The sequence below is a fragment of the Phoenix dactylifera genome, unplaced genomic scaffold (assembly GCF_009389715.1).
Source record: "Phoenix dactylifera cultivar Barhee BC4 unplaced genomic scaffold, palm_55x_up_171113_PBpolish2nd_filt_p 000545F, whole genome shotgun sequence".
Taxonomy (NCBI): domain Eukaryota; kingdom Viridiplantae; phylum Streptophyta; class Magnoliopsida; order Arecales; family Arecaceae; genus Phoenix; species Phoenix dactylifera.
The window spans coordinates 92693-107872 of record NW_024067954.1 but is presented as its reverse complement, the minus strand read 5'-3'; the positions used below and the strand labels follow the sequence as shown (position 1 = coordinate 107872).

Here is a 15180-nt window from a genome sequence, read left to right as displayed (position 1 = left end):
TTGAAAAGAGGCAGATCTTCGTGAAGATTCTCATTGGCAAGACCATCGCTCTGGGGCTTGAGTCCTCGGATGCGGCTCGCAATGTTAAAGCAAAGATCCAGGATAAGGAAGGCATCCCCTTGGATCAACTCCTTGGCCCACCTCAGCGCCTTTGTCCTTGCCTCAGCCATCGTTGTCGTCTTCGCTATCATCGTCGTCCCCGTCTTCACTATCATCATCGTCCCCATCTATGCCACCGTCATCGTCATTGTCGTTGAAGCTGGAGAAGCCCATCCTTGGAAGAGCTAATGACCCGAGCTCGGCATGCCTCAAAACCCTTTCTGAAGGCATCAGTCGTGTTTTCCAAGGTCTCCCCTCGAAACTCCTCCAAAGCACGGTACTCCTTGACTGCCTTCGCGATCTTCGTTGAGGCACAAATGACTTGCTTCCTAGCCTCGGTAGCCCACCAATTAGCCTCATTGGCCTGTTGCTCGGCCTCGGTAGCTCGCTGCTCACCCTCGTTGTCTTTCTACTCAGCATGGGCTAGCCTCATAGAAAGCTCTACTTCCCTCTGATCGGTGACCTTGAGGGCCTCCCAAGCCGCAGACATTGAGCCTCCTACATTTCTGCTTGAGTCTGCACGACCGAGGCATGGGCTTCTGCCGATCTGATCTCATCCTCGACCGACTTGGTCTTCACCTTGACCAGCTCGGCTCGCTCTTCGACTACTTCCCACTTCCCCTCGAGCATCGAGAACCTCGCAGCCATTTGATGCACCTCGCTGATCGTATGGGCATGCTGGAAAGGAGAACAAGAGTCAGTAACTAAAGTAAAGGACTTCATGAAAATTTGCAAGTCAGAGACCTATCCGGATGACTATGGTGAGAGCCTTGTCGAAGAACTTGGTGGCATCAATGGACTGTATAGTCTTCTTGTCAGCCGAGAGTTGCATGGCATTGACCAACTCCATCTCCACCATAGGGTTCATCAGAGCTAAATTTGACTCTCGGACGGACCAACCTAGGGAGTAAACCCTAGAGGCATGGTCCGAAGCTGAAGGGCGCTCCTTGCAAGTGGACGAGCTCGGACTGGAGCGAGCCAAGACGTGGGTCTCAGGGGACGGCCGAAGTGGAGACATGACAGCAATAGAGGCTTGTGCCAGGCTGACCCCCTTTGGAGGGGCCGACATGACTGGCGACACAGCAATGGCCTTGGCATCAGGCCTTGTAGTCTCCCCCCGAGGTGTAGGCAGCATAGGAAATACCTCAAAAACTGGAGCCTCGGCAGCAACCTTAGTGGCCGCCTCGATGGTAGTAGCCCAAGGGGACTCCCCCCTCGGCCTTTTCTCTTGGGGGACCTCGACCTCGGCAGCCGCGACCGACCTCTTCTTTATTCTTCTCCTTTGACCAATCAACAAGAGGTCGGTCTTCATGGTGGTGAGAATTGCAAAACTAGGGACGTGGTCAGATGCAACAAGGCAGGAAGATAGAAAAAAGTTCAAGAGGAGCTTACCCAAGGAGTTGGCCAGGCTTAAACTGACATTAATTAGAGTTCGCTCAAACAATAGCTCCTGCAAGGTAGGAACCTCATATCAAGATTCCAAAAGCATGTCCAAGGCCCTTTGGTTGTCATCGGATAGCCTCGAGGGCCGATTCAGGTCTCTCTGAGGCATCCTCCCTTCAGTCTCAAATCTCCATGGCTGCTCGAAGAAAACAAAGAAAAATCTCCCTTTCCATCTGTGGATAGAAGAGGGAGTACCTTGGAGCAGCTTGTGATTTTTTAAGGAGAAAAACACCACCATCTACTATCTCGAGGATGCCTCTTAAGGGTGAAGCACCCTCGAAAAAGAGGCACTGAGGCTCGGATATGTTGGAAAATATGTCTTAAAGGTCAATCGTCAATCTGTTGATGATTGAGATGTATATGAATTAATAAATAATAAAAGTTATTTGGCATTTTTTATCGCATATTTTGTACATCTTAATGAACTCATGTCATGTGATGAAGTCCTTAGGACTCTTATAAATGATAAAGAAGAATTTATCTACAAGTCCTTAAACCTATTCACGACCGAACGATATGCTACTACTAGGATAATGGCATTATCATGTATAGATCGTTGTGTGCCATATTTGTTGGTTATCCTCTTAACCAAGGAGTGTAGAGACACTAGTATGCCATACAAATGAAGTGTAGGAGTACATTTCGCTGAACATGATATGATCCGGAACACTCTGCTGTTAGGAGATGTTCCGAGTGGATATGGTATAAGTGTTCCTCCGACCTGAGATCGTCACGGTGACTAGCAAGCAACTCACTGTACTTTGGTACCGAACTATCTGAATTTCTAATTCAGTGACGAAAGTGTTCTGGGTATAGTTAAGTACTTGCGAAGTCGGTATGTGAGTCAAGAAGGGATTGACCCCTCCTGGTGACAGGAGATAATGTTCTTGTGTTCAATTTAGCAAAACCTTGATCAGGATAATTCTTGTGAGGAGTCATAGGATTTGTAAAGTTGAAACACATTTTGGATGAACTGATTAAATTATTGACAGTGAACTCTGAAGTCATCCTAGGCAAAGTGATAGGGTTGAATTATACGGTAACCATAGTCCAAGAGTTCTTGAATGTTGCTTTGCAATCATTCGGCCTATCCAGATGTCGGGTACCATTGTTAGATGGTCATTTCGATTAGTACAGAAAGTTGTTCTTGTGCTACCGACTTCGGTTCGAATCTATGGGGTCACATATATAGAAGTTTCTAGGTTGATCAAATGGCTGACAGACGATTAAGAATCGTCCAGGGGTACATTGGTCAATTCGATTGACAAGTTATCCAAAGCAAAGATTGCAGTAAAATAATTATTGAATTATTGAAGAATTAATTAGCAATTAGATTGCTAATGAACTCAATTTGATTGAATGATTGGGCTTAAGTTGAGCCAAATTGAATAAGATTCAATTTGGGCTACATCAGGGTTTGACCTAATTGGATTGGGTTCGACCCAAATAGATTGGGCTTGACCAAATTGATGGGACTTGACCAAACTGGATTGGCCTTGACCCGAGTCAATTAGAAGTCCTTATTTGATAAGGAATCTAAGTTCAAAAATTCAGAAATTGATAAGGAGAAGATTTTCTAAAAAATAGGAACCTAGCTTTCCTTCTTGGAGAAGATTGACACCTCACCATATCTTCCTAGACTCATGACCGCCTCTCTTCATTTTTGGGCCAATTGTCGGCGTGAGAATTCAGAGAAGGCATGGGATAAAAATTCAGAAGGGGTGGCGCCACAAAGCTTCCAAAAGGGCTAGGATAGAATCCCTAATTTTTAGGTACCAATAGTTGGCATGAAGAGGAGTGCGGCAACATTAATTTGGGCCGCATGACTCCCTAATTTTTAGGGAGTCAATGCGCCGAATTAAATTGAAGGATGAGGGAGTCGGACTCCCTCTCCATCCTCCCATGGAGATCCCTAATTTTTAGGGATTTCCAAATGCCAAGAATGCGCGTTTGGAACCAATAAAGGCGTGGGGCCTTTGGCTATAAAAGGAGCCCCACGCCTGGGGTTTCTTATGAAAAATTTTTGAGGATTCAAGTTCTGAAAAATCAGAGAAGCAGCTGCCCACCTCTTCTCCTTCTCTCCTTCCTCTCCATCCTTCATCCTCTCAAAGAATAATCAAAAGTTGATTTCTTCGAAAGAGAAAGGTTCAGCCATTGCAGCACCTCCGTGCGAGCTAGCACTCCCGCGGACGTCGATCTTCCTCGAGCTTTGCGTGGACGATCCATAGAGGCCGGATGTGTGTTAGCTATAGAGCGTGATCAAGGAGTTATCAAAGGTTTCTAGCAAATCAGGTATGAGATTTGATCTCATTAGATGTTAATATTAGATCTTAACATAGTTGCTGAAATTTCAGGGTTGCTGAAATTTCAGAATTGTATGTTAGACATGCAACTATAGTTTCATGTTTTACATAAATGTTTAAATCCTGATTTTTATTTTTATGGTAGAGATTAGATCTCATGCATGCATAAAAATTAAAGAGTTTAATTTTTAATTGCTTTCGTTGATTTTTAGAAAATTTTTAAAATCATGCATGCTACCCTACAAGGGTTCCTTTCAGGATATTCTAAAGAAAATAAAGAGAAAGAAAACCAACTAAGATATGCCAGGAGTTCGACACCAGCTAGGTTAGAACGAGGCTGTAAGGCCTTATCAGTTGCACAAAGAAAGGGTAAAGAGGTAGCCTCAGCCCGACCCTCAAGGTCTTCTCATATAGGCCAAGCTGAGAAGAAGAAGGATTGGTCACCCGGTTGCCAGGACTGACGAGCTTAAAGGTGAACTCAGGGGGCACAAAATGCTGAGCTCAGATGAGGTCCATTTCTTTCTAAGGATGGATGCCTCATAATTCGGACCCGGCCGGACTTTAGACTCAGTCTCACCTAGAGTCAACAATTGTCGAGCTCGTGAAGAGCAGTTAGACGACCGACTCCCCTATGTGCATTGGCCTTGACACCGCTCATAGTGGCAAGAAAAAGATGAAGGAAAAGACAGAGAAAAAGATTAAGGATAAGACACAGAAGAAGACAAAAGCGAGGGAGAAGATAAGAAGTGGCTGAGCAGCTGAGGAATAGAAACCCACCAAAAATGGAGTACCAAAGACATCGGAGCCAAAGATGAAGGACTTCGCCGGAGCACCACCTGGGAGCCTGGACACTTGAATACTCGGGTGGGTGGAGCAAACGAAGCAAGAGGTATAAACTGAAGGGAGGAAGCACCCTTATATAGATGCGCAAATGGCCCTGATCAAAGTGTCGATTTCGCTACTCAGACAAATCAAGCCATGTGTCGGCTCAAGGGACGGCACGGGTGACTCGCCAAGATCGCTGCAGTAATGATGCCTCGAGGAAGACCCGACAATGATGACATTTTGGGACATCCTGGATATGGCAAAGCTTCGAGAAGACCGATCGACACATTTAATGCCCCTACCAAAGGTCTTGCCCTCAGTCGAGATGATGACTCGACTTATGTTATCTGAACTAAAATACAGTTCGGCCTCGAAAGTGGGAGGCAAGTGATGGGGGAATTATTGGTCAACTCAATCTTAGGTCAGACCGACCTTCTTGATCTCGGACATAAACCAAGGAGAATGACTTCAGCCCTAATAGTGCTCTTTGAGGAAAAATAAGTTTGCTGGATTGGTTTTAATTTTTAAGTTCCCTATGTGGACTGTGAGTGCAGTGGGCCTTCCTTCGGTCCGAGGCCTGAGGCGACCGCTTAGGGACCCGACCTATATTTAAAACAGGTTAAACGGGTCAGACTTCTAAAATATGTATCCGACCCAATTAATAAACATGTTAAACGGGTCAATTTGTTTACGACCCGAACATTTTAGGCCAAATCCAAACCTGTTTATGGCGGATCGAATACAGATCTGGTTGGCGGATCGAATACGGATCTGGTTGGTGGATCGGATCATATTTTGCTACCTCTAGCTGACACCCATCATACCAATGTCTAGTCACGATGATTCTGATATCTGGTCAATTAACTCCCGGTAATCGTAACCATATAAAGATCAGCCACTTCGCTTTGGACAACACCATAACCACCAGCCCATTGGCTTGTTTGCCTTGAAGCGAGGTCGGCCCACGCTGCGGACTTATAGGGTAGAATTTGAGTCAAATCGTCGTCCACCCCAACCAAGTTGCCTCCTTTCTCCACGGTTCCCGTCCCCTGCCCTGTCCCCACGCTGGCGATGAGAAAAAAACCAAGATTCCTAGTAGAAGAGATGTACATCGAAGGAAGGTGATTTAGATTCGTGATTTATCTGCATGAAAGAATAGAAGATGATGATGACGACGATGATGAACGGTAGAGGTGGGGTAGGAGGAGGCGGGGGTGGAGGAGGTCCGGTCAAGGGGCTGGGAGAGGTGCTGTCGCTGCCGATCCTCCTGGCGGAGCGGGTGGCGAAGGCGGTGGACGAGGCGGAGTCGTTCAGGTCGGAGTGCGCGGAGGTGGGTAGGCTGGCGGAGCAGGTGGCCACCATGTTCCGCTCCGCCGCCCGCCGCGCCGCCGCCTACGATCGCCCCGTCCGCCGCGTCCTCGCCGAGGCCTCCAAGTCCCTCGAGCGCGCCCTCGCCCTCGTCCGCCGCTGCAAGCGCTCCGGCGTCCTCCGCCGCGTCGTCACCATCACCACTGGTTCCGCCGACTTCCGCAAGACCCTCGCCCTCCTCGACGCCTCCCTTGCCGACCTCCGCTGGCTCATCTCTATCTACTCCCCCGACGACGACTCCGGCGCCGTCATCAGCCTGCCCCCCATCGCCAGCACCGACCCTATCCTCTCCTGGGTCTGGAGCTACCTCCCCACCATCCACTCCGCAGCCCACCACCCCGCCGACCGCGCCGAGGCCGCCCAGGCCCTCGCCAACCTCGCCCTCGACAACGACCGCAACAAGAAGATCATCCTCGAGGAGGGCGGCGCGCCGCTGCTCCTCGCCCTCCTCCGCGACGGGCCCTCCATCGACGCCCAGATCGCCGCCGCCGCCGCCCTCGCGAGCCTCGCCTCCGCCCCTGAGCACGTTGCCGTGCTCCTCCGTGAGCTCGCCATCCCACCGTCGTAAGGGTCCTCTCGGACTCCCCCATGCGCCTCCAGGCCCACGTCGCGGCCCTCGTCTCCCGGATGGCCGCGCACGAGCCCCTCGCCCGCGAGGAGTTCGCCCGGGAGAACGCCGTCCGTCCACTCGTCTCCCTCCTCTCCTTCGAGGTCCCGCTCGACGACCCCCGCCCTGCCCCCAAGAAGCCCCCGACCATCCACTCCCTCGTCCAAGGGATGTCGGCAACGGCGACGGCCAATTCCAACCTCGTTGGCCGAGTGGTTTCCAATTCCGCGCGGCCTGTGGACTATTACCACCACCACCGCAAGGAGCGGGAGAACGAGTGCGCCGAGGTGAAGCTTGCCCTCAGGATTGCCTGCGCTGAGGCCCTCTGGACACTCTCCAAAGGTTGCGTCTCCAACAGCCGCAAGATCGCCGAGACCAAAGGCCTACTCTGCCTCTCCAATATCATCGAGCTCGAGAAGGGCGAGCTGCAGCACCACTGCCTTATGACACTGTTGGAGATCACCGCCGCGGCGGAGTCCGACGCCGACCTCCGACGCTCGGCCTTTAAATGGAACTCCCCGGCAGCCAAATCGGTGGTGGAGCAGCTTCTGCAGAAAGCTCAGCTGGGGAGCAGCCCAGCCCTCCAAATTGCAGCCATTAAGTCTATTGGATGCTTGGCGCGGACGTTCCCAGCTAGGGAGACTAGAGTCTTGAGCCCTCTCGTGCTCCAGCTTGGGCACTGGAACCCGGACGTGGCCGCCGAAGCAGCCCGGGCATTGGCGAAATTTGCTAGTCCAGAGAATTTCCTCTGTTTGGAGCACTCCAAAACAATTGTAGAGTTTGCAGGGGTGCCACCGCTGATAAGGCTGCTGCGGTCGGGTGACAAGGAGCAGCTGCCTGGAGTGACTCTGCTCTGCTACTTCGCGTTGCATGTGCCCAAGAGCGAAGCTCTGGAACGAGCAAAGGCCTTGAATACTCTTCATTCGGTGACTCGTACTCCGCTGGCGCAGGATCCTTCTCTGACAGAATTGCTCCCAAAGGCTATCGACCAGCTTGAGCTTTACCGGGTTGGAGCACATGCTCGTAGGCAACAGTATGAACTCTGAATTTTTGCCACCAGTGATTTGCAATTCTTCCTGATTGCTACTAATGAATTCAATTTGACAGACGCGACCACGTCGATTCGATCAAACAAGAGAATATTCTTGTTTATTGAGGAATCATAATGCTCTTTGGGGAAACAATGCTCTTCAAGATACTGAAACCTTCAAGGATGTTATTACTAGTTTGGGAGGTTATATTGCACTTGTAGGCCTGCCAGTCAACAATAGGTTTGGGGGAGACGGATAGGGTGATATCTACTGTTAGCCTAGATGCACAAATATAATTAAATATTTTTAATATTTAAAAACAATAAATAAGAAGAATAAACTAGCAAATAACTAACTTGACAATATAATAATAAAATGAAGAAAGAGAGAGAAGATGGCCTGTGGATCGAAGCACGCTGATGCGCTGTCCCAGAAAAATTTATGCCCCCCACGCACGGGTCTGCTGGCACAGATCTCCTAGAGATACGACGACCCAATACAGAACCACGTCTTCCCCGTCAGTGTGCCTCCAGGGAAGAAAGAAGAGCACGTTCACGCTTGCAGATAGCTCAAAAGAAACTTAGAAAAATTATGAGGAGAAGAAAAATTTTCTTTATTTCTTTTCTCCCCAATGATCCCTAGAGCCTTTTTTTTATCTAGACTCTTGAAATAGGGAGAAGAGAAAATTTTGATTGTACTTTGAAATGATCCCTAGAGCCCTTTATATAGGCTCAGGCACGTCAAAAGAAGATTCCCCTCCCGCGGATTGATGACGTGTCTTCTTGTGCTCCTTTGATTCTTCGGCTTATTGCATCTTGGCCGTTCATGCTTCCTTCCTTCTTCGAGGGGCCTTTCCATGTTTGCTCCTGCGCTGGATACATGACACTTGTCATGGTTTGCTTTCATTAGAAATTCTTCCATGTTTGCTCCCTTGCTTGTGCACGGATGCTTGCCACTTGGCCGTTAACCAATTTTGGTTTTTAAATTTTAAATTATTTGATTTAATTCAACAATCCCCCACATAAATTAAATATTTAAAAAATCTAAAATCAAAATAAAATTTAAAAAAAAAACAAAATAAAATGCTGAGTATCTTATATTATGTAATAGGTGTAGGTACCTTTCGGTTTGAACCTTCACTTAGTGACAATTGATTACCTCTGTGGAGCCAAGGTGGACTATGCCTTGAACCTTGGTCCATGGCTCAGATTTCATCAACAGCACACATAATATAGCGTGAACATGCTCGAAGCGGGTTTGTGCTTTACGACCATGCGCAGGTATCTCTTCATGTGTGTTATTAGGGAACAACCCACTTCCCACAGTCGCGGCCTCACGACTACACGCATATAGGTGAATCCTGAAAAAGGGTACGAGCAAGTAGGTACCCTGCCTCATGGGTCTCGGATTCATTAAGAGTAAAAACTCAACCTAACCCTTGCTTTTTATGAGCACTGTTGCTCTAGGGATGGGAAAAACAAATAGTGCTCCTCATTAGTCACCTATCTAGCTTGTTTCTACCCATTGAACCTTTTCAGGTTGGGTTACCACCGTGGTGACTTTACTTATGGGCTTAGCCCCATCCCCCTCGACAACTCTAGAACCACTGTTCTAGACAATCCTTTGGTAAGCTGATCAGCTAGATTCCTTTCGGATCTTATAAAATTTAGTGCAATCAAGTTATTCTTTAATTTGCATCTCAATGATTTATGGCGCACTTTCAAGTGCCTATTCATTTTCACATTTGCATTTTCTTGATTGCATTTATCTATAGCAGATCTGCAGTCACAATGAATAGATATAGAAGGTAATGGTGAAGTCTCAATAGGCAAATCTATCAGTAGATCTCTAAGCCACTCGGCTTCAATGCTAGTGGTATCTAGGGCAATCATTTCAGATTCCATGGTGCTCCTAGCCACTACAGTTTGTTTGGTAGACTTCCATGATACAGCTGCACCTCCTAAAAGAAAGACAAAACCAGTGGTGGATTTGGTGTCAACTGTATCACTGGTCCAGTTGGCATCACTATAGCCTTCCAGAACAGCAGGATAACCACAATAGTGTAATCCTAGAAATATGGTACCCTTAAGGTACATGAGAATTCTTTCTAGAGCAGTCCAATGATCATTATTAGGATTGTGAGTATATCTACTTAGTCGGTGCACAGAGTATGCAATATCAGGTCTGCTATAATTTGCAAGAAATCCTAAAGAACCAATGATCTGGGCATACAAGCTTTGATTGACTGGATCATCTAAGTTCTTCTTTAGATGAAGAGATGGATTATAGGGAGTAGATACAGGATGACAATCAGAGTAGTGAAACTTTTTAAGAATTTTCTCCACATAGTGGCTTTGGGACAAAGTTATTCCATTTTCATTCCTTATGATTTTAGTATTAAGGATTAGGTCTGCTTGTCCTAAATCTTTCATGTCAAATTTTAGAGATAAAAATTGTTTTACTTCATTAATAATTTCTAAGTCTGATCCAAAAATTAGGATATCATCTACATATAAACATAAAATTATAATTTTGTTATTCTTTTTTTTATAATATACACATTCATCTGTGTTATTAATTTTAAATCCATTAGTTAGAATTATTTCATCAAATTTAAGGTGCCATTGTTTGGGGGCTTGTTTTAGACCATAAAGAGATCTAATCAACCTACATACCTTTTTCTATTGACCTGGGACAATGAAACCTTCGGGTTGGTTCATGTAGATCTCTTCATCTAGGTCCCCATTCAAGAAAGCAGTTTTAACATCCATTTGATGTATAACCAGCTTATGAATGGAAGCCAAGGCAACAAGAATCCTAATAGTAGTGATTCTAGCTACAGGGGCATAAACATCAAAGAAGTCAATCCCAGATTTTTGAGTAAAACCTTTGGCTACTAACCTAGCCTTATATTTGTCTACAGTTCCATCTGGCCTAAGTTTCTTCTTAAAGATCCATTTACACCCTATGGGTTTACTTCCTGGGGGTAGGTCTGCCAATTCCCAAGTATGGTTTTGGATTATAGATTGCATTTCATTATCTATTGCTTCTTTCCAGAAGGGGGCATCTAGAGATTTCAAGGCATCCTCTAAAGAAGTAGGAGAGTCTTCTATTAGGAATGTGTAGTAGTCTTCTCCAAAGTTCTTTTCAACTCTAGTTCTTTTACTTCTTCTAGGTTTAGTTTCTTCTTCTTCTTCTCTAAATCTGGTTCTGCTAGAACTAGTCCCTAAGTTATTATTGGTATTTATTTGATCATTTATCCTTGTTTTAAAAGAAAATATACTTTCAAAGTAGATTGCATCTCTTGCTTCCATTATAGTGTTGTTATTAATTTCATTTATTTGAGAGTTAAACACTAAAAATCTATTAGCATTACTCTCAATTGCATATCCTATAAATATTGCATCTATTGTTTTGGGTCCAATTTTCTTTCTTTTATTTTCTGGAATTTTTACTTTAGCTAAGCACCCCCACACTTTTAAATATTTTAAGTTAGGTTTTCTATGTTTCCAGATTTCATATGGAGTTTTATCATTATGTTTGAATGGAATTCTATTCAAGATATAAGATGCAGTTACTAGTGCTTCCCCCCAAAGATTTTCTGGTGCACCTGAACTAATTAACATAGAGTTAACCATATCCATTAAGGTTCTATTCTTTCTCTCAGCTACTCCATTAGATTGGGGTGAATAAGGAGCTGTCACTTCATAAATTATCCCATGTTCTTCACAGAACTGGGTCAGCTCAAAAGAGGTATATTCACCTCCTCTATCAGACCTTAAGATTTTAATCTTTTTATCTAGTTGGTTTTCAGCCTCTGCTTTATAGACTTTGAATTTATTTAAGACCTCATTTTTAGCTTTGATAAGATAGAGGTGACAGTATCTAGAAAGGTCATCTATAAAAGTTACAAAATATTTGTTTCCACCCCTTGAGGTTCTTCCTGAGTCACATACATCACTATGTATGAGTTCAAGGAGATCAGAATCTCTACTTACAGAGTGAAAGGGTTTTTTAGGTAATTTGGCCTCTACACATATCTCACATTTATCATTATTCTTAATTTCTGATTTTGGGATTAAATTCAAGTGCATTAATCTTTTAATTGAACTATAGTTTACATGTCCCAGCCTACTATGCCAGACAACAGGAGAGTCAATATGAAGAACAATAGAATTTTCATTCATAGATGGAATAATTACATTGAGTTTAAACAATCCATCACAAAGAAAACCTTTTCCGATGAAAGAGACACCATGGGTTACAACAACTTTATTTGATTCAAAAACAATTCGGTATCCTTGCTGGACAAGCAAGGATCCACTAACTAGATTTCTACGGATGTCTGGGACGTGGTGCATGCCTTGCAGAGTAAGGATCTTCCCAAAGGTAAGTGTCAGATCCACTCGTCCCGCTCCAAGCACGCGCGCCACAGCATTATTACCCATGGTCACAGTTTCTCTACATGAGATCTGATAAGATGAAAATCAGGAGCGATCAGAACAAACATGTATACTAGCTCCGGTATCAATCCACCAGTCAAGTGCTAATTGTGTCATGTTAACTTCAGGTATGAAGGAAACAGACCTGATAGCAGTCTCAAAGGAGTTAGCCCCACAGATCACCATGTTGGCCTGGGCACCAGAAGTGGTAGGACCCTTACTTCTAGGTTGACGAGGAGTAGTGATCTTGTAGAAGCATTGGTTGGCCATATGGTTGGTCCGACCACAGACAAAACAGCAACGAACAGATTCTCCTTCTTTCTCTTTCTTCTGGTTTTGAGAGAAGTTGGGTTTTCTGTTGTTGGGCTGAAAGGAGTTCCTATGGTTGAATGATTTCTTCTTGAAGGACTTGTTGTGGTTGGGACGGAAAAAACGATTCTGATTTTTGGATTTGGGCTTGGATTCAACATTGTTGACTTTGGGCAAAGGATTGGAGGAGTGAGATTTTTCTCTAAGGCGATGTTGTTCTTCAATCCTAATAGAATTTAGGACTTGGGTTAGAGACAGATCACCTTGGGTGTGGCTCAAAGTCTTGGCAAAGTCTGACCAGGTAGAGGGAAGTTTGTCTATAATACAGGCAACTTGGAAAGACTCATCTAAGTGGGTTCCATTTGCCTGGAGTTGAAGAATCAATGTTTCATATTCATGAATTTGATCATTCATAGATTTGGAATCAACAAATTTAAACTTGCTAAAGTCAGAAGCTTTGAATCTCTTTACCCCGGCATCATCAAGTCCATATTTATTTTCTAAGGTATCCCAGAGATCTTTGGCACTCTTAGCTATATAATAAATATCATAAAGCCTATCAGAAAGGGCTCCTAGAATTCTATGAAGACAGTGGTAGTTGGTTTCTTCTGGAGTCCTAGTGGAGGATGCATCATCAAAAGGAGCAAGGTTTAGGTTGTTGCGAGTAGAAGGTCGTGAAGCAGATGGGTTAGACCCACCAATGGCGGAGATCAAGCCTAAGGTACTGAGCCAGAACCGCATTTGATTCTGCCACCTTCTAAAGTTTTGACCATCAAATTTTTCAGGTTTAGCACTAAGATTTTCAGATGCGTGGGAAGCCATTAGTTTGTAGCTTAACACAATTTTGACACCTGTGGAAATGAGAAGGTTTATGTCAAATTATTGCACTGATATTTAAATTGAACTTTAGATGTCTAATTGAAAAATTCAAAGAATAACAGCCAGATCAGCTCCAGATCGGTGGTGGAGCACTTGGCTCACTTAAGTACCAGCCTTTCTTAGGCACGTATGCCTTTTTGACAAGCTTTTCTTAGACACCGTTATTCAATAGATAATTTCACTAGATATCGTTCAATTTTATCCTAAGTGCAATATTAAGCTAGCTCCTATGAATTAACCAATTTCCGAATTTCCGTTTGAATGGAATCTGGAAATTACTCCGTAAGGAGTCCAAATGGAGGTATTAATAAACCTCTTGGAGGTTAAGCAATCTATTATTTTGCTTGAAAAATTAAGTACTAAAGTAAAGCTAGCATAAATGTGTAACAGCTAAAATAGAACAATTTATAATTATGCAGCAAAATATTTAATAAATATTGCAATCTAAAATCTAGTGCTAACCGTACATAAACTTTCCTGAATTGTTAGCCAAGATGCACAAATATAATTAAATATTTCTAATATTCAAAAACAATAAATAAGAAGAATAAACTAGCAAATAACTAACTTGACAATACAATAATAAAATGAAGAAAGAGAGAGAAGATGACCTGTAGATCGAAGCACGCTGATGCGCTGTCCCAGAAAAGTTTATGCCCCCCACGCACGGGTCTGCTGGCACAAATCTCCTAGAGATACGACGACCCAATACAGAACCACGTCTTCCCCGTCAGTGTGCCTTCAGGGAAGAAAGAAGAGCACGTTCACGCTTGTAGATAGCTCAAAAGAAACTTAGAAAAATTATGAGGAGAAGAAAAATTTTCTTTATTTCTTTTCTCCCCAATGATCCCTAGAGCCTTTTTTTTATCTAGACTCTTGAAATAGGGAGAAGAGAAAATTTTGATTGTACTTTGAAATGATCCCTAGAGCCCTTTATATAGGCTCAGGCACGTCAAAAGAAGATTTCCCTCCCGCGGATTGATGACGTGTCTTCTTGTGCTCCTTTGATTCTTCGGCTTATTGCATCTTGGCCGTTCATGCTTCCTTCCTTCTTCGAGGGGCCTTTCCATGTTTGCTCCTGCGCTGGATACATGACACTTGTCATGGTTTGCTTTCATTAGAAATTCTTCCATGTTTGCTCCCTTGCTTGTGCACGGATGCTTGCCACTTGGCCGTTAACCAATTTTGGTTTTCAAATTTTAAATTATTTGATTTAATTCAACATCTACTTCATTCACATGCAGCCATTTTTATCAGAAGTAATTTATTTCAGGGGAGACGGATGGGGTAATATCTACTTCATCATCACATGCAGCTATTTTTATCCGAAGAAATTTATCGAAATACATGGAATAGTCATCTTGCATCTCCTGTGTCTTCAACACTCAGATTGTATAGTAAAAGAAAGATCTCTCTTCGAAAATGAATTGATTTGATGTCACAAGTACTAAAGTTTTTGTTCCTTGCTAAGGCGTTTTATCTAAGTTACTAATCTGATTTATCTTTGATATGGTGAATTGCAACTTCATTTCTCTCTCTGAACTATCATGCTATGGCTAAACCTTGCAGAGCTGAGCATTTATTGTAGCTATGAATTCCCTACTTCTTTGAACAACTAAAAATGTTAAAACACAAAACTATTTTAGAATTGTTGTACAATAAAAGTCACCTACCTCATTAATTAAATAACAATTTATTTATGTTCCAATGATTCCAAACTGTACTGATGTGTATAGGTGAATCAATTCTTAAAGGAAAGTTACGATCACGGTGAAGTTTCAGAGTAGTTAATTGTCTGTTTACCATGCTCAGTTTGTCCTGGCTAAATAATGGACTGACTTAAGCTTTGGATTTAGAATAGATTCTTCATTTGT

At 43.9% G+C, this 15180-nt stretch overlaps 2 protein-coding genes across 3 annotated transcripts; both read left to right on the top strand.

The window, feature by feature from the left end:
- The first annotated feature begins 5830 nt into the window (after window positions 1-5830).
- LOC103697514 lies at window positions 5831-14978 on the top strand. 2 transcript variants are annotated; one of them, XR_005508558.1, is made up of 3 exons: window positions 5831-7678; window positions 7753-7941; window positions 14530-14978. XR_005508558.1 is itself a non-coding variant. In XM_039119410.1 (2 exons), exons 1-2 carry the CDS (start codon window positions 6627-6629, stop codon window positions 7799-7801), a joined length of 1101 nt encoding a protein of 366 aa, XP_038975338.1. In that variant the 5' UTR covers window positions 5831-6626; the 3' UTR covers window positions 7802-8217. The 2 variants fall into 2 exon arrangements, 1 of the variants encoding a protein (XP_038975338.1); XM_039119410.1 differs by lacking the exon at window positions 14530-14978 and having other exon boundaries at window positions 7753-8217.
- On the top strand, window positions 5848-6606 carry LOC120106405. Its single transcript, XM_039119412.1, has one exon. It carries the CDS (start codon window positions 5848-5850, stop codon window positions 6604-6606), a length of 759 nt encoding a protein of 252 aa, XP_038975340.1.
- Window positions 14979-15180: the final 202 nt, after the last annotated feature.

Coding starts and splice junctions, on each gene's coding strand:
- LOC120106405 (XM_039119412.1), top strand. CDS start 5,848: ATGATGAACGGTAGAGGTGGGGTAGGAGGAGGCGGGGGTGGAGGAGGT.
- LOC103697514 (XM_039119410.1), top strand. CDS start 6,627: ATGCGCCTCCAGGCCCACGTCGCGGCCCTCGTCTCCCGGATGGCCGCG. Junction 7,679..7,752: donor GCACATGCTCGTAGGCAACA/GTATGAACTCTG, acceptor TCAATTTGACAG/ACGCGACCACGTCGATTCGA.